This window comes from Coregonus lavaretus (assembly GCF_964263955.1).
Source record: "Coregonus lavaretus genome assembly, chromosome: 5".
Lineage (NCBI taxonomy): Eukaryota > Metazoa > Chordata > Actinopteri > Salmoniformes > Salmonidae > Coregonus > Coregonus lavaretus.
Genome location: NC_139992.1, coordinates 59,440,716 through 59,464,166, shown reverse-complemented (window position 1 = coordinate 59,464,166; position 23,451 = coordinate 59,440,716). Strand labels below are relative to the sequence as shown.

General features: G+C 42.5%; 1 protein-coding gene across 1 annotated transcript in view; it reads right to left on the bottom strand.

Moving 5' to 3' along the window:
* Positions 1-861: 861 nt before the first annotated feature.
* Positions 862-23,451, bottom strand: part of LOC311129682 (melanophilin-like) — a gene marked incomplete at both ends in the record, with an annotated part of 144,944 nt that continues 122,354 nt past the window's right edge. Inside the window, 5 exons of the mRNA XM_084162080.1 lie at positions 862-911; positions 4,080-4,128; positions 4,485-4,556; positions 14,989-15,132; positions 20,456-20,740. Of these exons, the coding sequence (XP_084018206.1) occupies positions 862-911; positions 4,080-4,128; positions 4,485-4,556; positions 14,989-15,132; positions 20,456-20,740 (600 nt within the window). The remainder of the gene's footprint in view (positions 912-4,079; positions 4,129-4,484; positions 4,557-14,988; positions 15,133-20,455; positions 20,741-23,451) is intronic.

Genomic DNA, 23,451 nt, shown 5'->3' with positions numbered 1-23,451 from the left:
ATTATTGAAAATGTGTTTATAAAAATAATCATTACTGTCACACAGATCGGTGGAAATGATAGGATAAATTGTAAGCTTCCCCAAACTTGAAACTCACAAGCTGCCTATGGTCTTTACTATTAGAGCCATTTAAACAATTGTGAACGCGCAAGCGTGTGCACACATAGGAGGTTCTGTGAAAAAACGGGCCCCCCTATGGAAATCAAAGGCAGTCCAACTGATTTGTTCTGGCGCCGGGTCTGGACGCAGACCATGACTCAATCTCCTTGATGTCAGAAAGGATATAGACAGGAACCCAATAGAGAACCATATGTGCCTCCTGGAATTGGTTTATCAATTGACCACTGAGATTTGGTTAATAGAAAGTGTTCCATGAACCCTATGGAATGAAGCCTATCTGAGAAACAGCTGCAATTCTCTGGAGAAAACACCACATATAATTGTGTCATCTGAAGTTAATAAAGCAAATTACTCTAGAATCTCAGTTACAAACAACCCACAAAAAGCTTTTCAACAGACTCATTCAACAGTAGTTCAAACATGTGATTACAGTTCATGTACTATGGATGTCTAATAAGTCTAGTCATAAGTACATTTTAATACAGTTGGCAGTTACATCATTTTTTCCCCCCAACATAAATGCATTAAGACATTGAAACATGAAGCATAACATTTCACAATCTTGAATATAAATATTATTAGAAATAATATTGGATAAATGTAATAAACAAACAAACACACACACAGATAATGGCATTATACCCTGGTTCAGTTCACAATAACTTATAGCCAATGAAAGAACTTAACACAGTATTCTAAATTTACTCCTGCTCCAGGAGAAATGAGAATCACTGTACTCAGTCACAAGATGCTCAACTTCCTCCTCATGGACCCTGTGCCATTACTGGTTTCTGCAGAATGGAGAGAGCGAGATAGAGAGAGTGAGAGATGGGGAGGAGGGGGACAGAAAGCTTTAAATCCATTTGAGAGTGATTGGATGAATATCCCAAACATGACTGACTGGGACATTGGGACACAAGAATAGTTCAAAATGTGTCACATAAATACTCTTGACGCTGAGTTTTGAGATGAGCTGAAAAGAAAAGACTGGGACCACAAATTGTAAATAATTTAGGGCCACCTAAAACAGGCTGAATAACTAACTAGACCTAAGGGGCTGATGAGAAAGTGTTGTGTGTAGGCTACAGTATTCTTCCCAACTCGTACAGCACTCCCGTAAAACTCTTGAAGTCTGGCAACTCAATGCATACAGCAATCCTCCACTAAGAACCGTCTTAAACCGAACTAGTGGTGTAACCACATGTTTTAAATCCACCCGAATAAGAAATACATTCTGGCATAGAACAGCACCATAAACAACTCTCTCTCGCTCGCCTTTTTCCTCATCCCTCCCTTTTCTCTATATCTCTCTCATCATATTCCTCTTATCAGTGTTCAAAGTATGTGTCACTAAAAGGGCAGCAGTGCAAAAACAATCAAGGCTGATTTCTCTATGGGAGTATCAATGGGATAGAGAACGTCATTGAGTGCATCACGGTGCTTAGGGCCTACACGGGCAACTGACAACAAAGAAAAGTGAACAAAGGTTCAGCCTGAATGACTCCAAGCCTCACCACCCTGTTCTAATGACTATGCAATGTAGAAATAAGAGAATCATTCTACCTCTGCAGCCTGACATTTGGAGCCCAAAACAAGAAAACATGTTTTGATTCTTAGATCAACACCATTTTATGAGCTCAGGTAATTATATTATTTTTTAGTTTAAATTCTGTACATTTTTCACCTTGTTTATGCTCCGGTGGTATAACTCAAAGAGAAGGAAAGAGTACCCCAACAACAGAAACCCAATCAACACACATATTAACCAAAACCAACCACAAACGGACCACAAACCAACCACATGCCAACCCCATGTGGAATAAACCCAGAGAGTATGGAGTACGCCAACAAGAGAAACACCACACAGAGCAACCAGTGCTTAATTTGTAAATTGGGAGGTGCCAGAACAAAAAGTGAGCCCGAGAGGGGGGTGACCTGGGGGGCTCTGGAGGTACCGGAACGCATAAAAAATCAATCAATAGCCTAGGCCTAGGTGTGTGGAGACACACATATTGTACAATATGAGGAGGAAATTATAGTCCTTAAAAAGCTTTTTCCATTTCAATGATGCACAGCTCACTCACCGGTGATGGCTGATGTGCTCGTGCCAAAAGCTTATCTATCTTGTTTTACTTTGTAAAACAATGCTGTCCGCTCAATAGGCCTATTTGAAAGTTTATAACTTGGTAGTCTATAGACAGATTAGTCTTCTCTTTTCAGCAGGAGCCATTTGTTTTCCAACCTGTGTTTTCCCGCGATTGTTTTTGAACTATTGCGAAAGGCCTGTTTTGGCTGCATGCTGTTCACTGACAGATTTGCCGCACGTTCCCGACTGTAGGCATGCCTTGAGATTGGGCTACACACAATCCACAGCTAGCCAATTTTTTTAAATAAACGATTGATACTCTGTGGCTAAATTATAGGCCTACTCCTGGTGTAGTATTCAGGAATTATTTCATTTATTTCTGAACAGACAGAAGTAATTCTATAACTTTGGCAAATGTATTTCAATTTATCATGGGTGCTGCAGCACCTTCAGCACCCTTCCCGCGGCTTTTATTCTATAAGGAAATAAATTATGAAGTGCAACACTGGAGAGATGAGAGTTGAAGGCTCATGTCTATCAGAGCAGAGAGAAGGAGAGGGATTATAGAAAGTGAATCTCATTCTAGTTCTGTGACAGATACAGGCACGCTTCTCTCACCACAGCAATGGCCACGCGTTGGTCTATATAGGCTACAATGTTAAGCAAACCATAGGCTAAACCCGGGCCGGCCCAACACTAATCAATTCTTTGAATATCAGCATGCGTTTTCACATTACGTTTTTTAGGGGGCAGGAGAATTACAGAGGAGTCAACTTGAATTAACTTTAATGGCTTTTATTATAATTTTTTACATTGAAAACAGTGACAATTATTTTTCATGCCATGAGAGGTACCACATGCTGGCAAATGGGTTCCGATACGAAACAGTCCAAAACAGAGGTGCCAGGATCCGGCTCAAATTAAGCATTAAGCAACCACAAACCAACCACAAATCAACAACAGGCATAGCCAACCCAGCCTGTATAAGCCTAGTGTAACCAACCACTGGTGAACCCAGCACCAACCACCCTGAGACTGGGTCGTACCACACAGGATATGGTGCGCTGGAGATGGGGCCTTTCCACTTGGTCAGGGAGCCCTTGTTGACTGATTTCCTCTGAAACTCTTCCTCTTCACCTGGAAGTTGGAACACACAGGTTGCGTCCCAATAATGTCTCCTTCTTCCTGAAGTGTGCACTCGTTCACTACTCCCAACAAGTTTAAAAACATTGGATTGGTGTAGGCATTGGCTAGAGTGAGTTTCCATATACCAGTAATTTCCTTTCAAATCCATGAAGGGAAGTGAACAAGTGCACACTTCGGGAGAAAGGAGAGACTATTAGAATGCAACCACTGTTTGCAACCTCTCTATAAAGTGTTTTTGGGGTCGCCCACAAGCATGTCTTTTCTCATGTAGGGAGGTTCCTGGTAGCCTAGTTCCAGATCTGTTTGTGCTGTCTTGCCAACTTCAATCACCATAGGAGTTAGCAAGACAGCACAAACAGATCTGGGATCAAGCTAGCTTCCTGGTGACTCTTTAGTTCAACTATAGCTCTCACTCTGACATAGTGCTGTCATAAAAATTTGATAATGCCATGTAGTGACAGCTTATTTTGACGACCAACCAGAAACATATGATAACTGACATACTATAAACCTGTAACAATGTATGACACGGTTATGGCTTTACTCATATACTCTTATGACTGTCAAAAGCATGGGAAGTGTTCCAAAGATTCTTGGCCAATTGGTACACTCAGGAATGAGCTCTGCAGTGTTTCTCAATCCTACCATGTTCTAAGTGAAACAAGGTTAAGACTTTAGGGTTACGAGCCCCTGTAGATTCTGCAAGCGCAGCATTTTCGGTTCTTACTTGTGGGAAGGTCGTAGGCACTTCTCCTTCTTTGGGGAGGGACTGCTGACTAAAAGAAACAAGAGAGAAGAAAATGTAATGCTATTGTGAGGAGGACCCTGGACGCACATCAAGACTCAGCAGTAGTCTGATTCAAATTAAAGACATTGGAATCAGTCCGAGACATCTCTTTCCACTCTACGGCTATGTTATGGTGACATGGGAGTTGATCTGGAAAAAAGTACCTTGTAATGAGGCTTTATGGGTGAAAATGTCACTTTAAGAAAAATACACATAGCACCATGTTTTGTTTTCCATAGTATTACGCAATCTATACATGAGGGGTCCTGTTTTAATCAAAATCATGGGTAAGTATAGAGATACTCAAATCTGATTTTGACAGGTCCCAGGCTCCACCCACTTTACCTTTCTCCTGGTCATATCCACAGACATCCCAGCAGCACTCAGGGCAGCGATCTTGTTCTCGATGTCTGTCACCTTCAGGGGAGAAGGAAAATAACTCAATGGGTCTGTGTCTCCTGGACGCAGATTAAGCCTGCTGTTGGACTAAAAAGACAGCTGAATAAAGAATCTCCATTGAAAGTGCTTTTTTAGTCCAGAAACAGATTATCTTTAAAGACCTTTCTGAACTATGTGCCTCCTTGGTTTGAAGTGTCTGGCTTGAGATATGGTGGTTGCCCATCTCTAATGCTTGACCACACTAAGGGGCAGTGCCGGTTCCAGACATAAGCGACATAATAACAACCCGATCGCTAGCCCCCACCCCCCCCACCTTACTATTGAGAGGAAGAATACACCAGGTGGAATTTGGTTGTGTACCACCAGTTTTTCTCTTGTTATGTCAGTCACTGACAAATTTCACAAATGTTATTGGTCGCATACACATACAGTGCAGTCGGAAAGTATTCAGACCCCTTGACTTTTTCCACATTTTGTTACGTTACAGCCTAAAATTTAATTAAATTGTTTTTTTTCTTCATCAATCTACACACAATACCCCATAATGACGAAGCAAAAACAGGTTTAGACATTTTAGCAAATTTATATATATTTAAAAAAATGAAATATTCCATTTACATAAGTATTCAGACTCTTTAATCAGTACTTTGTTGAAGCACCTTTGATAGCGATTACAGCCTGGAGTCTTCTTGGGTATGATGCTACAAGCTTGGCACAGCTGTATTTGGGGAGTTTCTCCCATTCTTCTCTGCAGATCCTCTCAAGCTCTGTCAGGTTGGATGGGGAGCGTAGCTGCACAGCTATTTTCAGGTCTCTCCAGAGATGTTTGATTGGGTTCAAGTGCGGGCTCTGGCTGGGCCACTCAAGGACATTCAGAGACTTGTCCCGAAGCCATTCCTGCGTTATCTTGGCTGTGTACTTAGGCTCGTTGTCCTGTTGGAAGGTGAACCTTCGCCCAAGGCTGAGGTCCTGAGCGCTCTGGAGCAGGTTTTCATCAAGGATCTCTCTGTACTTTGCTCCGTTCATCTTTCCCTCAATCCTGACAAGTCTCCCAGTCCCTGCCGCTGAAAAACATCCCCATAGCATGATGCTGCCACCACCATGCTTCACCGTAGGGATGGTGCCAGGTTTCCTCCAGAAATGACGCTTGGCATTCAGTCCAAAGAGTTCAATCTTGTTTTCATCAGACCAGAGCATCTTGTTTCTCATGGTCTGAGAGTCCTTTAGGTGCCTTTTGGCAAACTCCAAGCGGGCTGTCATGTGCCTTTTACTGAGGAGTGTCTTCCGGTTTTTGCTCTGACATGCACTGTCAACTGTGGGACCTTATATAGACAGGTGTGTGCCTTTCCATATCATGTCCAATCAATTTAATTTACCAAAGGTGGACTCCAATCAAGTTGTAGAAACATCTCAAGGATGATCAATGGAAACAGGATGCACCTGAGCTCAATTTCGAGTCTCACATCAAAGGGTCTGAATACTTACAGTTGAAGACGGAAGTTTACATACACCTTAGCCAAATATATTTGCCAAAAATGTCACAATTCATGACATTTAATCCCTGTTTTAAGTGAGTTAGGATCACCACTTTATTTAAGAATGTGAAATGTCAAAATAACAGTAGAGAAAATGATTTATTTCAGCTTTTATTTCTTTCATCACATTCCCAGTGGGTCAGAAGTTTACATACACTCAATTAGAATTTGGTAGCATTGCCTTTAAATTGTTTAACTTGGGTCAAACGTTTCGGGTAGCCTTCCACAAGCTTCCCACAATAAGTTGGTTGAATTTTGGCCCATTCCTCCTGACAGAGCTGGTGTAACTGAGTAAGGTTTGTAGGCCTCCTTGCTCGCACACGCTTTTTCAGTTCTGCCCACACATTTTCTATAGGATTGAGGTCAGGGCTTTGTGATGGCCACTCCAATACCTTGACTTTGTTGTCCTTAAACTATTTTGCCACAACTTTGGAAGTATGCTTGGGGTCATTGTCCATTTGGAAGACCCATTTGCGACCAAGCTTTAACTTTCTGACTGATGTCTTGAGATGTTGCTTCAATATATCCACATAAATTTTGGGATGGTGTTCTTCGGCTTGCAAGCAACCCCCTTTTTCCTCCAAACATACAGTGGGGAAAAAAAGTATGTAGTCAGCCACCAATTGTGCAAGTTCTCCCACTTAAAAAGATGAGAGAGGCCTGTAATTTTCATCATAGGTACACGTCTACTATGACAGACAAAATGAGAGAAAAAAAATCCAGAAAATCACATTGTAGGATTTTTTATGAATTTATTTGCAAATTATGGTGGAAAATAAGTATTTGGTCAATAACAAAAGTTTCTCAATACTTTGTTATATACCCTTTGTTGGCAATGAAGTCTTCACAAGGTTTTCACACAATGTTGCTGGTATTTTGGCCCATTCCTCCATGCAGATCTCCTCTAGAGCAGTGATGTTTTGGGGCTGTCGCTGGGCAACACGTACTTTCAACTCCCTCCAAAGATTTTCTATGGGGTTGAGATCTGGAGACTGGCTAGGCCACTCCAGGACCTTGAAATGCTTCTTACGAAGCCACTCCTTCGTTGCCCGGGCGGTGTGTTTGGGATCATTGTCATGCTGAAAGACCCAGCCACGTTTCATCTTCAATGCCTTTGCTGATGGAAGGAGGTTTTCACTCAAAATCTCACGATACATGGCCCCATTCATTCTTTCCTTTACACGGATCAGTCGTCCTGGTCCCTTTGCAGAAAAACAGCCCCAAAGCATGATGTTTCCACCCCCATGCTTCACAGTAGGTATGGTGTTCTTTGGATGCAACTCAGCATTCTTTGTCCTCCAAACACGACGAGTTGAGTTTTTACCAAAAAGTTATATTTTGGTTTCATCTGACCATATGACATTCTCCCAATCCTCTTCTGGATCATCCAAATGCACTCTAGCAAACTTCAGACGGGCCTGGACATGTACTGGCTTAAGCAGGGGGACACGTCTGGCACTGCAGGATTTGAGTCCCTGGCGGTGTAGTGTGTTACTGATGGTAGGCTTTGTTACTTTGGTCCCAGCTCTCTGTAGGTCATTCACTAGGTCCCCCCGTGTGGTTCTGGGATTTTTGCTCACCGTTCTTGTGATCATTTTGACCCCACAGGGTGAGATCTTGCATGGAGCCCCAGATCGAGGTAGATTATCAGTGGTCTTGTATGTCTTCCATTTCCTAATAATTGCTCCCACAGTTGATTTCTTCAAACCAAGCTGCTTACCTATTGCAGATTCAGTCTTCCCAGCCTGGTGCAGGTCTACAATTTTGTTTCTGGTGTCCTTTGACAGCTCTTTGGTCTTGGCCATAGTGGAGTTTGGAGTGTGACTGTTTGAGGTTGTGGACAGGTGTCTTTTATACTGATAACAAGTTCAAACAGGTGCCATTAATACAGGTAACGAGTGGAGGACAGAGGAGCCTCTTAAAGAAGAAGTTACAGGTCTGTGAGAGCCAGAAATCTTGCTTGTTTGTAGGTGACCAAATACATATTTTCCACCATAATTTGCAAATAAATTCATTAAAAATCCTACAATGTGATTTTCTGGATTTTTCTTTCTCAATTTGTCTGTCGTAGATGACGTGTACCTATGATGAAAATTACAGGCCTCTCTCATCTTTTTAAGTGGGAGAACTTGCACAATTGTTGGCTGACTAAATACTTTTTTCCCCCACTGTATTATCATTATGGCCAAACAGTTCTATTTTTGTTTCATCAGACCAGAGGACATTTCTCCAAAAAGTACGATCTTTTTCCCCATGTGCAGTTGCAAACCGTAGTCTGGCTTTTTCATGCCGGTTTTGGAGCAGTGTTTTCTTCCTTGCTGAGCGGCCTTTCAGGTTATGTCGATATAGGACTCGTTTTACTCTGGATATTGATACTTTTGTACCTGTTTCCTCCAGCATCTTCATAAGGTCCTTTGCTGTTGTTCTGGGATTGATTTGCACTTTTCGCACCAAAGTATGTTTATCTCTAGGAGACAGAACGCGTCTCCTTCCTGAGCGGTATGATGGCTGCGTGGTCCCATGGTGTTTATACTTGCATACTATTGTTTGTACAGATGAACGTGGTACCTTCAGGTGTTTGGAAATTGCTCCCAAGGATGAACCAGACTTGTGGAGGTCTACAATTTTTTTTCTGAGGTCTTGGCTGATTTCTTTTGATTTTCCCATGATGTCAAGCAAAGAGGCACTGAGTTTGAAGGTAGGCCTTGAAATACATCCACAGGTACACCTCCAATTGACTCAAATTATGTCAATTAGCCTATCAGAAGCTTCTAAAGCCATGACATCATTTTTTGGAATTTTCCAAGCTGTTTAAAGGCACAGTCAATTTAGTGTATGTAAACTGGAATTGTGATACAATGAATTATAAGTGAAATAATCTGTCTGTAAGCAATTGTTGGAAAAATTACTTGTGTCATGCACAAAGTAGATGTCCTAATCGACTTGCCAAAACTATAGTTTGTTAACAAGAAATTTGTGGAGTGGTTGAAAAACTAGATTTAATGACTCCAACCTAAGTGTATGTAAACTTCCGACTTCTACTGTATGTAAATATTATATATTTGCTAACATTTCAAAAAACCTGTTTTTGCTTTGTCATTATGGGGTATTGTGTGTAGGTTGATGAGGGGAAAAAAATTATTGTATCAATTTTAGAATAAGGCTGTAATGTAACAAAATGTGGAAAAATTCAAGGGGTCTGAATACTTTCCGAATGCACTGTATTTAGCAGATCTTATTGTGGGTGTAGTGAAATGCTTGTCACTCAATTAGCCATGTCAGCTAACAATTTTTAGCTATATAGTTAGTCTAGCCAGCTATCTAAACATTTGGTAATCATGGCCGAATACCGGCCGGGCACGTACCTCCAGGGGGCCCCCATTGATATCAGCATGGCATAAGTCATTACAAAATGTGTAGAATTGCAGGAAATTTGCTTTAAAACTGAAAAAGAAAATTAAGCCTAGTGCTGGACAAAAAAACATGCTCAATGGAAAATCTTCATTAAATGCTTTTTAGGCCAGGACTAGTCTTAATCTGTGTCCGGGAAAGCGCCCCTAAATGTCTGACTTTGACAATTCAAATGGTAGTTCTATGGTATATACAGTGACGTCCAAAACTATTTGGACAGTGACAAATGTTTTGTTGTTTTGGCTCTGTACTCCAGCACTTTGGATTTGAAATGATATAATGACTATGAAGTTACAGTGCAGACTGTCAGCTTTAAATTAACTCTGAGCGGTTCTTTTGGACCCGGTATTGGGTCCAGCGAGTTTGGGGGGTATCCCCAGAAAATATAGTATGCATGGAAAGGGTATACCCTGATGGTCATTGTTAAGCAATGCATTTTCTTCTCTATCCACATTGCCTCGTATGCATCATCCACATGCACCGTTGATCTATCTCACTCGTTTACAATAGGAAAAGTAAATGGGAAAATAAGTTTGAAGTTCTCACCTGTCTGTGTTGTTTTAAGAAAACTCGATAACTTGAAAGCCCTGATTGCTAGGGTCATTTTAAGAGGCCATTTTGGCACAGTGACTCACCACCCAAACCAGACGCAACTGGTTTCAAGTGGCCAAGAGACGTCATGTGATCTCTTACTGCTTACAATGGACGAACTGGGAATCAGATAGGGGATATATTTACATCAGTAAATAGGTAGAAACTTCAGCTTTCTTCTCATATGTACACTCACTGGCTAGTTTATTAGGTAACCACCCTGTTCAGGAAAATGTATCACTCCTACAGACAGTGAGTCACGTGGCCATGGCTTGAAATAGAAAGCAGGCAGACAGGCATCGAGGCATTCAGTTACTGTTCGATTGAACGTTAGAACGGGCAAAATGAGTGACCTAAGCGACCTTGAGCGTGGTATGATCGTCGGTGCGAGGTGCATCGGATCCAGTATCTCAGAAACGGCCGCCCTCCTGGGCTTTTCACACACACGACAGTGTCTAGGGTTTACTGAGAATGGTGCGACAAACACAAAACATCCAGTCAGCAGCAGTCCTGTGGGCGAAAACAGCTAGTTGATGAGAGGTCGAAGGAGAATGGCAAGAATCGTGCAAGCTAACAGGACCCCAAACAGACAAATAATGGCGCAGTACAACAAAAACGTCTCTTGGTCAGACGAATCACGGTTCCTGTTGCGTCATGCTGATGGCAGTCAGGATTTGGCGTAAGCAGCATGAGTCCATGGACCCATCCAGCCTGGTACAGGCTGGTAGCGGTGGAGTAATGGTGTGGGGAATGTTTTCCTGGCACACGTTAGGTCCCTTGATACACTACATGGGCAAAAGTATATGGACACCTGCTCGTCAAACATCTCATTCCAAAATCATGGGCATGAATATGGAGTTGGTCCCCCCTTTGCTGCTATAACAGCCTCGGCTCTTCTGGGAGGCTTTCCACTAGATGTTGGAACATTTCTGTGGGGTGCGCATGGTGATGTTAGGCTTGTGAACGGCTGCTCAGTCATGGAAACCCATTTCATGAAGCTCCTGAGGAACAGTTATTGTGCTGACGTTGCTTCCAGAGGCAGTTTGGAACTCTGTAGTGAGTGTTGCAACCGAGGACAGACGATTTTTACGCGCTGCACGCTTCAGCCCTCCGCGGTCCCGTTCTGTAAGCTTGTATGGCCTACCACTTCGCGACTGAGACGTTGTTGCTCCTAGACGTTTCCACTTCACAATAACAGCATTTACAGTTGACCGGGGCAGCTCTAGCAGGGCAAAACTTTGACGAACTGGAAAGGTGGCATCCTATGACGGTGCAACATTGAAAGTAACTGAGCTCTTCAGTAATGGCCATTCTACTGCCAATGGCTGTGTCCTCAATTTTATACACCTGCCAGCAACATGTGTGGCTGAAATAGCCAAATCCACTAATCTGAAGGGGTGTCCACATACCTTTGGTGTACCAATTGAGCAACACACGTTTCCATTACTTTGTAGAATCCATGCCCCAAAGAATTCAGGCTGTTCTGGATGCAAAGGGGAGGGGTCCAACATGGTTTTAGGTGGGTGTACCTAATTCATTGATTGTATATCAAAAACATGAAGATATTAACAAAAAAAATATTATTGTAAGACGAAAAATTGTTACACTTAAAATGGCTGTGTTCCTATGGGAATTTGTGCATGTTTAGAGCGACACCATTAAAAATAATAATTTTCGAACACTATTTGGTGACATACAGTGCATTCGGAAAGTGTTCAGACCCCTTTACTTTTTCCACATTCCACATTACAGCCTTATTCTAAAATGGATTAAATAAAAACAATTCCTCATCAATCTACACACAATACTTCATAATGACAAAGCGAAAACAGGTTGTAACGTAACAAAATGTGGAAAAAGTAAAGGCGTCTGAATACTTTCTGAATGCACTGTATTTTATGTCAAACCTAGACTTTCAAATCTCTTATTCCCCAACGTTTGACAATTGGGGGACACCCCCAGCTCTGTGATATTCACATTATTTCTGACACCTTTATCAGAATCATACAGTTCTTACCTTTCTAACAGTACTAAGCATGTGTTTGTAGAACTTGTAGTTTTGAAACCAAAATGAGGGTACTATACAATATTATGTGTTGTTTAGAACATTTACAAACTTGTTGGAGGCATTTGCAGTTTGTTTTGGTTGTGTTTCAGATTATTTTGTGCCCAATAGAAATTAATGGTAAATAATATATTGTGTAATTTTAGAGTCACTTTTATTGTAAATAAGAATAGAATATGTCATGAATGAATCGTAAATAATGATGAGTGAGAAAGTTACAGAGACATAAATACAGAGTTGTAGAGTCTGACTCGAGTCACAAATTGAATGAGTTGAGACTCTACTTATTTTATTTTCTATTAACTTGAGACTTGACTGGGAGCCTCAAGACTCGGGACTCGACTTTAACTTGAGACTGATGACTTGAAATGATCTGGCCAGGTTTTGTAGCGAATTACTCTCCACGCAGCAGCTAGAGACAGTAGCCGTAGCATCGCCCTTGCAAAAAAAACTTGGCTAGTGAAACGCACACTCGGCCCTCTGATTAAACAAAAAACTGTCACGCTACACAGGTCGGGTGAGCTAGCGAAAATATTGCTGATTTCTTGTACAGCTATAGGATCAGGTGCAGAGCAAACGACAAATTGTAGGGAGATAGGATTACCATAATAAATAAATATGCAGTTCTAAAAATTGTTTGGTGATCAAGAATATTAACTGTTTACTTTGCAAGCTCATCAACAATGGGGTATTAAGCAACAATTACTAGCACAGGCCTACTGGTCTTTTGGAATGTCAAAATTGACAGAAATGTATAATTACTTTTTATTTTATTTTTCATTTACTTGCAGTATTAAGCGTGCATTTGGAATTTGTTATTCAAATGAATTATTACTGTGGCGAAGAAGCACCATAGACATTCTCCAAACTCCCGCTGTCACGCCTACTCCTGCTCCCTCCCTCCAGCGTTCGATGTCGCCGGTCTACTAACCACCTGTCCTGGCAACCCACATTGCTCACACCTGGCAACCATCATTGCGCACACCTGCTCCCCATCTTAAGCACACCTGGACTTCATCACCACCCTGATTACTCTCCCTTCATATAGCCCTCAGTAAGCTTCAGTCATCAGGCAGTATTGTTTTCTCTCACGTTCAGTAAGCGGCTCAATGTTTGTTATTTTGTATCGTTTCATTATTAAACTCACCTTCTGCTCCTGACTCCCTGCATATGCATTACACCTGCCAGTGGAAAGCGATTTGTTCTCTTGTTGAAATGTTTGCTGTTGCTTTCACATGTTTAAATGCATATGTGGTAAATCTATATTTAATTTAACCTTACAATAATTGCTAGCGTTTCATTATTCCAGCCCTTACCATTTATTGCAACATTTAGACATCTGTTTGTTTGATACGGTACATTTTCAATTACCATTTCTTACCCTCAGTGGGCGCGATGTTTATTGTGCACATGAACATTCACAAGACTCAAGTTCTGTTTATTTAATTCAACGTATGGTTTCCTTTATTCATATTTCCCTAGTTATGTCGGAGTTCTGTGTCCTACGTTTCGGTCATTCTGGTTTTGCATAATAGGAGCGCGCACACCTTAGTGCGCTACATGGCCTGCGCGCCATGCTTTGGAGTCAGTATGTTGAATAAGATACAATTATTGTTCCATGTATGAATGGTAATCATGAATAATTCTTAAGTCTGATTAAGACGAATGTACCAATGTACAATGGATGTGGAAATTACCTTTTACATTGTATAACCAGCTTATTTGCTGTAATTGCCAATTGGGTCCTGAGAGGGGCCAAGTGCTTATGGGTGTGTTCCTCTGCCCAGATGTTGCTGACACATGCCACAGCTTACAATGCCTGAAACTGTATTTTATGTATCAGCTAACCACATCATAAGTTATAGCAATCTGTCAGTCAATGACACAGTCGATGACTTGCAACCATTGGTTGATGCATGCAATGTCTGAGCAGGGGAACGCAACCTTTATGTAGGCTACCTGATTGAGATCCTGTTAGACAGATTTTATTTGGTTTCTCAAGGGGAGGCTGTGCAGTCTTGCCCTTTACCTGTGTCCGTTCAGATAGCCAGATACAAGCTATTTCTTTCAGGCTATTACCCGTGTATATTTGGTAAATCTACATGTATATTTTGTATGATATGGCCCTTTCACCATTGGATCACCAAGACCTGTAAATAAATCTATACTCTGAGCACGTCAACCTGCCTTGCCTTCTGCTGATTTCATGCCCTTACGTCCCTATTTTACAATTACATAATCAAAATGTGTTGTAGACAAAATAATGAAAAGCGTGTCTGGTAGCCTCAATAAATAGACAAAGATCAAGTCACTGAATGTATAGATTATTTTTTTGGGGGAAACTTGTGACTCGACTCTACTTGCTCTTAGAATGCATGACTTGGACTTGACTCCAGACTCAACACGTTCTACTTGGGACTCAACCCTGTGACTTGAGACTTGCTTGTGACTCAAATAATAGTGACTTGGTCCCACCTCTGCATAACTATCATACCCCCCAAAAAATGCTAATCTCCCCCATAATTGGTCATGGTGAGAGGTTAGCAAGTCTTGGGGGTATGATCTTTGTACCGGGTCCAAAACAAGCACTCAAAGTTTAACACAAGTGAATTTGTCCAAATACTTTTGGTTCCCTAAAATTGGGGGCCTATGTATAGAAAGTGCTGAAATTTCTAAATGGTTCACCCGATATGGATGAAAATACGCTCATATTAAAGCTGACAGTCTGCACTTTAACCTTGTAGTCATTGTATAATTTAAAATCCAAAGTGCTGGAGTACAGAGCCAAACAACAAAAAATGTGTCACTGTCCAAATACTTTTGGACCTCACTGTAAATTGACCCCTACCTCGCTCACTGTGCTCTGTACTGTGGCAGCGGCCATCGCCACCATGCCTTCCAGCTCAAACAGCTCCGTGGTGGTGGTAGGACGGTAGCGGTTCAGAGAACTGTCCTCACGGCGGCTCCTGGAATATCCTGTTGAAAAATAGGCCTACAGAGAAAGATTGGGACATTAAATGAATGACATAAAATGAATATAACCTTAGGCTACCCTAAAATCCACTGTAACACATTTTTACATTTACATTTTTAGTCATTTAGCAGACGCTCTTATCCCGAGCGACTTACAGTTAGTGAGTACATACATTTTTCATACTCGAAGGCCTTACTATGTTCCCTACCTAATTGTACTGGAATTAGTTATTCATAGTTGCTAACTTCTAACACGCATTATGTACACAATTCTGCCAGTGACTAACCATTCTGCATCTATGAAACATGTTCTGATACATCTGCACATCTTATAAAGGACATTGGCGGCCGAAACTTCATGTTTTTAATAGATGTATATATAAAGTATCACGTTTTTCATTGTGAGTGAGAGTTGCACCTTTTCCTTCTCGGTGCTCATACAATTTTATCACATATCACGTTGGTTGAGCGCCTTTTACTCCTCTCTACATCTACAGTTGAAGTCGTTTTTAAACCACTCCACAAATTTCTTGTTAACAAACTATAGTTTTGGCAAGTCGGTTAGGACATCTACTTTGTGCATGACACAAGTAATTTTTCCAACAATTGTTTACAGACAGATTATTTCACTTATAATTCACTGTATCACAATTCCAGTGCGTAAGAAGTTTACATACACTAAATTGACTGTGCCTTTAAACAGCTTGGAAAATTCCAAAAAATGATGTCATGGCTTTAGAAGCTTCTGATAGGCTAATTGACATAATTTGAGTCAATTGGAGGTGTACCTGTGGATGTATTTCAAGGCCTACCTTCAAACTCAGTGCCTCTTTGCTTGACATCATGGGAAAATCAAAAGAAATCAGGCAAGACCTCAAAATAAATTTAAATAAAGTCTGCTTCATCCTTGGGAGCAATTTCCAAATGCCTGCAGGTACCACTTTCATCTGTACAAACAATAGTATGCAAGTATTAACACCATGGGACCACGCAGCCATCATACCGCTCAGGAAGGAGACACGTTCTGTCTCCTAGAGATGAATGTACTTTGGTGCGAAAAGTGCAAATCAATCCCAGAACAACAGCAAAGGACCTTGTGAAGATGCTGGAGGAAACAGATACAAAAGTATCTATATCCACAGTAAAACAAGTCCTATATCGACATAACCTGAAAGGCCGCTCAGCAAGGAAGAAGCCACTGCTCCAAAACCGGCATAAAAAAGCCAGACTATGGTTTGCAACTGCACATGGGGACAACGATCGTACTTTTTGGAGAAATGTCCTCTGGTCTGATGAAACATGATGATGAAACAAATATAACTGTTTGGCCATAATGACCATCATTATGTTTGGAGGAAAAAGGGGGGCGCTTGCAAGCCAAAGAACACCATCCCAACCGTGACGCACAGGGGTGGCAGCATCATGCTGTGGGGGTGCTTTGCTGCAGGAGGGACTGGTGCACTTCACAAAATAGATGGCATCATGAGGAAGGGAAATTATTTGGATATATTGAAGCAACATCTCAAGACATCAGTCAGGAAGTTAAAGCTTGGTCGCAAATGGGTCTTCCAAATGGACAATGACCCCAAGCACACTTCCAAAGTTGTGGCAAAATGCCTTAAGGACAACAAAGTCAAGGTATTGGAGTGGCCATCACAAAGCCCTGACCTCAATCCTATAGAAAATGTGTGGGCAGAACTGAAAAAGCGTGTGCGAGCAAGGAGGCCTACAAACCTGACACAGTTACACCAGCTCTGTCAGGAGGAATGGGCCAAAATTCACCTAACTTATTGTGGGAAGCTTGTGGAAGGCTACCCGAAATGTTTGACCCAAGTTAAACAATTTAAAGGCAATGCTACCAAATACTAATTGAGTAAACTTCTGATCTGAGTTTAAATGAATTTGGCTAAGGTGTATGTAAACTTCCGACTTCAACTGTACATCAAAATCAAATCAAATTAATATTGAGTGGACAATTGACAGTGACAGCATAGAATTCAAATGAGGAGATGGACAGGTGAGTGAGGGAGAAAAGAGAAGAGTAGCCCCGTGCCACCACCACGACGACCAGATGCTCTTGGACTATGAGAGAAAACGTAGTCAAATGAAGAGAGAGCAGCTGGAGTAGCAGTGTTCTTTGGGGTGATCCATGTCTGTCAAGGCCAAAAGGTCAAGGGACTGAAGTGCAGCATAGGCTGAGATGAACTTGGCGTTCTTGACCGCAGATCGGCATTTCCGAACGCTACTAGAGACCAGGAATTCCAAATTAGAAGGGTTGCAAACTGTTGCAACCAAGGGATGGGGAGCGTCTGTAAAGCCTACAGGGAGAGGAGTGAACAGGTATAGAAAACATACACAGTTGCCAAAGCTACAAAAGAGCTAAATGAGATCATCAGAAAATAACTAGGTAAGATATTCAAGTGAGAGAGTGGTGTGGAGCCTTCCTCGAACCACTCCGTACAACCGTCTTAGTTTTGCAACAAGACCGCCACTGACATGACCACTGCTTACAGCTGCCGCTGAGAAAACAGGGGAGACTGAAGTACTAACACTAATTGATAATTGCCTTGCAGAGGTGAAGAGCACACCTCCCGGTACTAATTACTGAGGAGAAACCACTCCCCCTCCAATACAGCCACTAATTACAAAAACAACAACAGTATAATATTTGTCTTAATCATTTCTGGAGATATTAGGAGTCCTCTAGCTATAGAATGACTACCACTGTAGTCATTCTATCACTGTTGTATCGTCAGCAAACTTGATGATTGAGTTGGAGAAGTGCGTGGCCACGCAGCCATGGGGGAACAGGGAGTACAGGAGGGGACAGACCACACACCCCTGTGGGGCCCCTGTGTTGAGGATCAGCGTGGCAGAAGTGTTTCACCACCTGGGGTCGACCTGTCAGGAAGTCTAGGAGCCAGTTGCACAGGGAGGGGTTCAGACCCATGGCCCTGAGCTTAGAGATGAGCTTGGAGGGCACTATGTAGTTGAAGGCTGAGCTGTAGTCGATGAACAGCATTCTTACATAGGTATTCCTCTTGTCCAGGTGGGATAGGGCAGAGTGCAGTGCAATACCGATTGCGTTGTCTGTGAATCTATTGGGGCGGCATGCAAATTGTAGTGGGTCTAGGGTGTCGGGTAAGGTGGAGGTAATATGATCCTTAACTAGCCTCTCAAAACACTTCATGATGACAGAAGTGAGTGCTACGGGGCGATAGTCATTTATTTCAGTTACCTTCACTTTCTTGGGTACAGGAACAATGGTGGACATTTTGAAGAAATGGGGGCAACAGACTTGGATAGGGAGAGATTGAATATGTCCGTTAACACTCAAACCAACTGGTCTGCAGATGCTCTGAGAACGCGGCTTGGGATGCCTTCTGGGCCAGAACCATTGAGAGGGTTAACGCTTAAATGTCTTTCTCACGTCGGCCACAGAGATCCGGCCACACAGTCCACAGTGAACGGAGGGGCCCACATCGGCGGTTCGTTGTTGTTTTCCTCAAAGCGGGCAAAGAAGGTGTTTAGCTTGTTCGGGAGAGAGGCGTCAGTGTCCGCGACGTGGCTGTCTTTCCCTTTATAATCCGTGATTGTCTGGAGTCCCTGCAACGTGTCTCATGTCTGAGCCATTGAATTGCGACTCCTCTTTGTCTCTGTACTGTCGTTTTGCCTCTTTGATTGCCTTACGGAGGTCATAGCTGGTCTGTTTGTACACGTCCATGTCCTACCTGTAGCAACTGATGATTTTTCTATTCACTTACTGGCTAAGTTTAGAATAAGAGAAACTGTGCTATTAGACTTGCTCACCAAAGGCTACAGGTGGATAAGAAAAATGATATCTTAAAGAAAGATATGAAAGAGACAGAATTCTTCATTCATCCTGAAAAATGTATCTATCCAGCACAGTGTGGTTTTAGAGAGTCATAATCCTTTTGGCTACATGTACTGTATGTCCTTCTTTTCATCAAGTTGCTATTCATACATTACTTTAGCCATTAAGTCAAACCCAGACGACGCGTTTCAAAAAAGGTTGTGCTAAAAACAGGGGCTGATGGGAAAGAAAGAGCTCTATTAGAGTAACGCCTGACCTTTGAACTTCTGTTCTGTTTCTAAGGTAACAAATGGTTTGTAAGTTCAGTAATGATCATCTTCAATATCTGAGCACAAAATGTCCACCATTCTGGCTTCACATCTTGAATGAATAGATGTGGCTTAGGTGCTTACAAATATCTGCCCTAAAACATTTAATGGTTTTAACTTCAGGTGTTGCATGGTTTGTGCTTTCCATTAGATGGCTTCACATCTTAAATGTTTGTCCACCCCTGAGTCTTTACAACTTAATGAATAGATACATTGTTTGTGCTCACAAATATCTGCTCTAAAAAGTTGGTTTTAACTTGGTGTTTTGTGACATTAGGTGTTAAATGACATGTTGTTTGAATAAACACCTTATCACGCTTTAATATCCTTTATGGTCAGGTGATAATAACACGTTTCAATACAAAAATGGCCAAAATACCCACTACTTTTGCTTGTTTCAAGAGAATATGATCGAAATCTGTATTGAAACAGTTTTGAATTTGGAGCAGTGACCACTTAAAGGAAATATGTTCCCAGTTCTGCCTATTTTTCAGTAAATCTGTTGGATACAAGCTGTTTGTGAAGGAACATGTAAACAGGGAGGCACAGAAACTTGAATAATGGCTGAGCGTGCACTTCAGTGAAGTGGCTTAAAAAGCTCTTCTCCATCCAATGATATCCAGTGTAAAAAGGTCAAATATATCGCTAAAAGACTTCAGGATTAAAAGTTCAGGCAAAACCTACACAACAAAAAAAGTATATGTTGATTCAACGTACAATTATAAGGCTGCAATATAATTGTGAGTTCTCAACAAAATTTCACACAAATAAAAAACAGCTGCAAAATCCTATTGCAGCTGGTTGCCTTACAATTGTACCATTAATTTCTGCTTGTAAGTTTATATTTCCATAACACAGTGCAGGTGTGATGTGTTTGCTACAATATGCATGTTAGTTTACAATATGTGTGTACGCATGTTTGTAATGTTGTGCGTATGAGTATTAGTGATTAACTTTTAAGTAAACTTTCACGCAAATATTCCATTGACTCAAATATCTCAGGTTAGGATTGGAGGTGTGTAATATGGTGAAATGGAGGTGGTTCTGTGAAATACTATGATGAGTAACATTGCTTGAGACCTAAAGACTTGCATTAGCTCCCTGAGCTATTGCCTTGGCTTTAGCTCGACGGGCTAACAATCTTGTGGCCCACAGATGACTGAGGTCAAACCCAGTCGGTCAGCCTTGCGTTTCTCAACCTGTACTTCAGAGGGCTCCAGCAGTTCATTGATGGGTGGGCTGATCATGATGCCCGGTCTGGAGGAGGGTCTGGAGAGGGACACGGATGGGCTCACGTCCCCACTAAGGCGCCTTCTCCTCCCTGGGCTATCCTTGGGGGACAGGGGCCTCTTGGGTTCATCCTCCTCCGAGGACAGGCCCTTGTCACTGATGTTGCCCGTCAGCTGGTCCAGCTTCTGTCTCAGCTGCAGTTCCTCCAGGTCCACCTCCTCCCACTGGGGCAGGGGAGAAGTACAGGATTGGCCCTAGGAAAACACAGAACGGGAAGACATGACAGTCATCACTTACAAATATGGTTATTTTGTTTGCTTAATTTCATTACACAATGGCATAATGTTTATTATGTTATGAAAAAAAATCAAAAACCTTTAAAGAAAAGCATTTATGATCCTCTTCATTATTGTCCCTTACGATAAGGGGATGAGGGACAGAGGATCTGAGGATCTGTCTCAGTCCGTTAGTACGTTCATCACACGCGACATCGCAGACAGCACTGACCCGATTTTGACGAACCTTGGGTGAATGATGCATCTGGCCATAGAGATCCGGCATTTACAAAATTACACTGATTGGCGAGATGGTGGCGCTATAACAAGCGATTGAAAATGGTAAATTTGAAAGGTCACGCCCCTCACCCCGTTTGACCGAAAGTCGTAAAATGTCCTACATAGGTCCCTCTCCTCACAAGGATTTATTTTGCCTCAGGGACCCATAAGGTCCAGCCATGATGGATTTTCCGCCTTTTTCATATTTGTGAAAAACATATAAAACGCCACTCCTCTGGCACCCAATGACTGATCTGCACGAAACTTGATATGTGGCATCTATGGACAGGGCCGGATTAATACAGGTTTTACTGGGGCAGAAGCCCATGGGCCCAGGCCTGTGGGCGGGGCCAAGAGGCAGCAAAATAAAAAAATATATATATATATATAATATATATACACACACACAGGTGCTGCTCAATAAATTAGAATATTGTGGAAAAGTTAAGTAATTTCAATAATTCAATTGACAAAGTGAAACTCATATACAGTGGGGGAAAAAAGAATTTAGTCAGCCACCAATTGTGCAAGTTTCTCCCACTTAAAAAGATGAGAGAGGCCTGTAATTTTCATCATAGGTACACGTCAACTATGACAGACAAATTGAGAAAAAATAATCGAGAAAATCACATTGTAGGATTTTTTATGAATTTATTTGCAAATTATGGTGGAAAATAAGTATTTGGTCAAACAAGCAAGATTTCTGGCTCTCACAGACCTGTAACTTCTTCTTTAAGAGGCTCCTCTGTCCTCCACTCGTTACCTGTATTAATGGCACCTGTTTGAACTTGTTATCAGTATAAAAGACACCTGTCCACAACCTCAAACAGTCACACTCCAAACTCCACTATGGCCAAGACCAAAGAGCTGTCAAAGGACACCAGAAACAAAATTGTAGACCTGCACCAGGCTGTGAAGACTGAATCTGCAATAGGTAAACAGCTTGGTTTGAAGAAATCAACTGTGGGAGCAATTATTAGGAAATGGAAGACATACAAGACCACTGATAATCTCCCTCGATCTGGGGCTCCACGCAAGATCTCACCCCGTGGGGTCAAAATGATCACAAGAACGGTGAGCAAAAATCCCAGAACCACACGGGGGGACCTAGTGAATGACCTGCAGAGAGCTGGGACCAAAGTAACAAAGCCTACCATCAGTAACACACTACGCCGCCAGGGACTCAAATCCTGCAGTGCCAGACGTGTCCCCCTGCTTAAGCCAGTACATGTCCAGGCCCGTCTGAAGTTTGCTAGAGTGCATTTGGATGATCCAGAAGAGGATTGGGAGAATATCATATGGTCAGATGAAACCAAAATATAACTTTTTGGTAAAAACTCAACTCGTCATGTTTGGAGGACAAAGAATGCTGAGTTGCATCCAAAGAACACATTTTACATTTACGTCATTTAGCAGACGCTCTTATCCAGAGCGACTTACAAATAGGTGCATTCACCTTATAGCCAGTGGGATAACAATTGTTTTTTTTTGGGGGGGGTTGTTCCACCATTGGGGTGCCAGAGCAGCGAACAGTTTTGACTGGGCTGAGCGGGAACTATGCTTCCGCAGAGGTAGGGGAGCCAGCAGGCCAGAGGTGGATGAACGCAGTGCCCTCGTTTGGGTGTAGGGACTGATCAGAGCCTGAAGGTACGGAGGTGCCGTTCCCCTCACAGCTCCGTAGGCAAGCACCATGGTCTTGTAGCAGATGCGAGCTTCAACTGGAAGCCAGTGGAGTGTGCGGAGGAGCGGGGTGACGTGAGAGAACTTGGGAAGGTTGAACACCAGACGGGCTGCGGCATTCTGGATGAGTTGTAGGGGTTTAATGGCACAGGCAGGGAGCCCAGCCAACAGCGAGTTGCAGTAATCCAGACGGGAGATGACAAGTGCCTGGATTAGGACCTGTGCCGCTTCCTGTGTAAGGCAGGGTCGTACTCTCCGAATGTTGTAGAGCATGAACCTACAGGATCGGGTCACCGCCTTGATGTTAGCGGAGAACGACAGGGTGTTGTCCAGGGTCACGCCAAGGCTCTTCGCACTCTGGGAGGAGGACACAACGGAGTTGTCAACCGTGATGGCGAGATCATGGAACGGGCAGTCCTTCCCCGGGAGGAAGAGCAGCTCCGTCTTGCCGAGGTTCAGCTTGAGGTGGTGATCCGTCATCCATACTGATATGTCTGCCAGACATGCAGAGATGCGATTCGCCACCTGGTTATCAGAAGGGGGAAAGGAGAAGATTAGTTGTGTGTCGTCAGCGTAGCAATGATAGGAGAGGCCATGTGAGGATATGACAGTGCCAAGTGACTTGGTGTATAGCGAGAATAGGAGAGGGCCTAGAACAGAGCCCTGGGGGACACCAGTGGTGAGAGCACGTGGTGCGGAGACAGCTTCTCGCCACGCCACTTGGTAGGAGC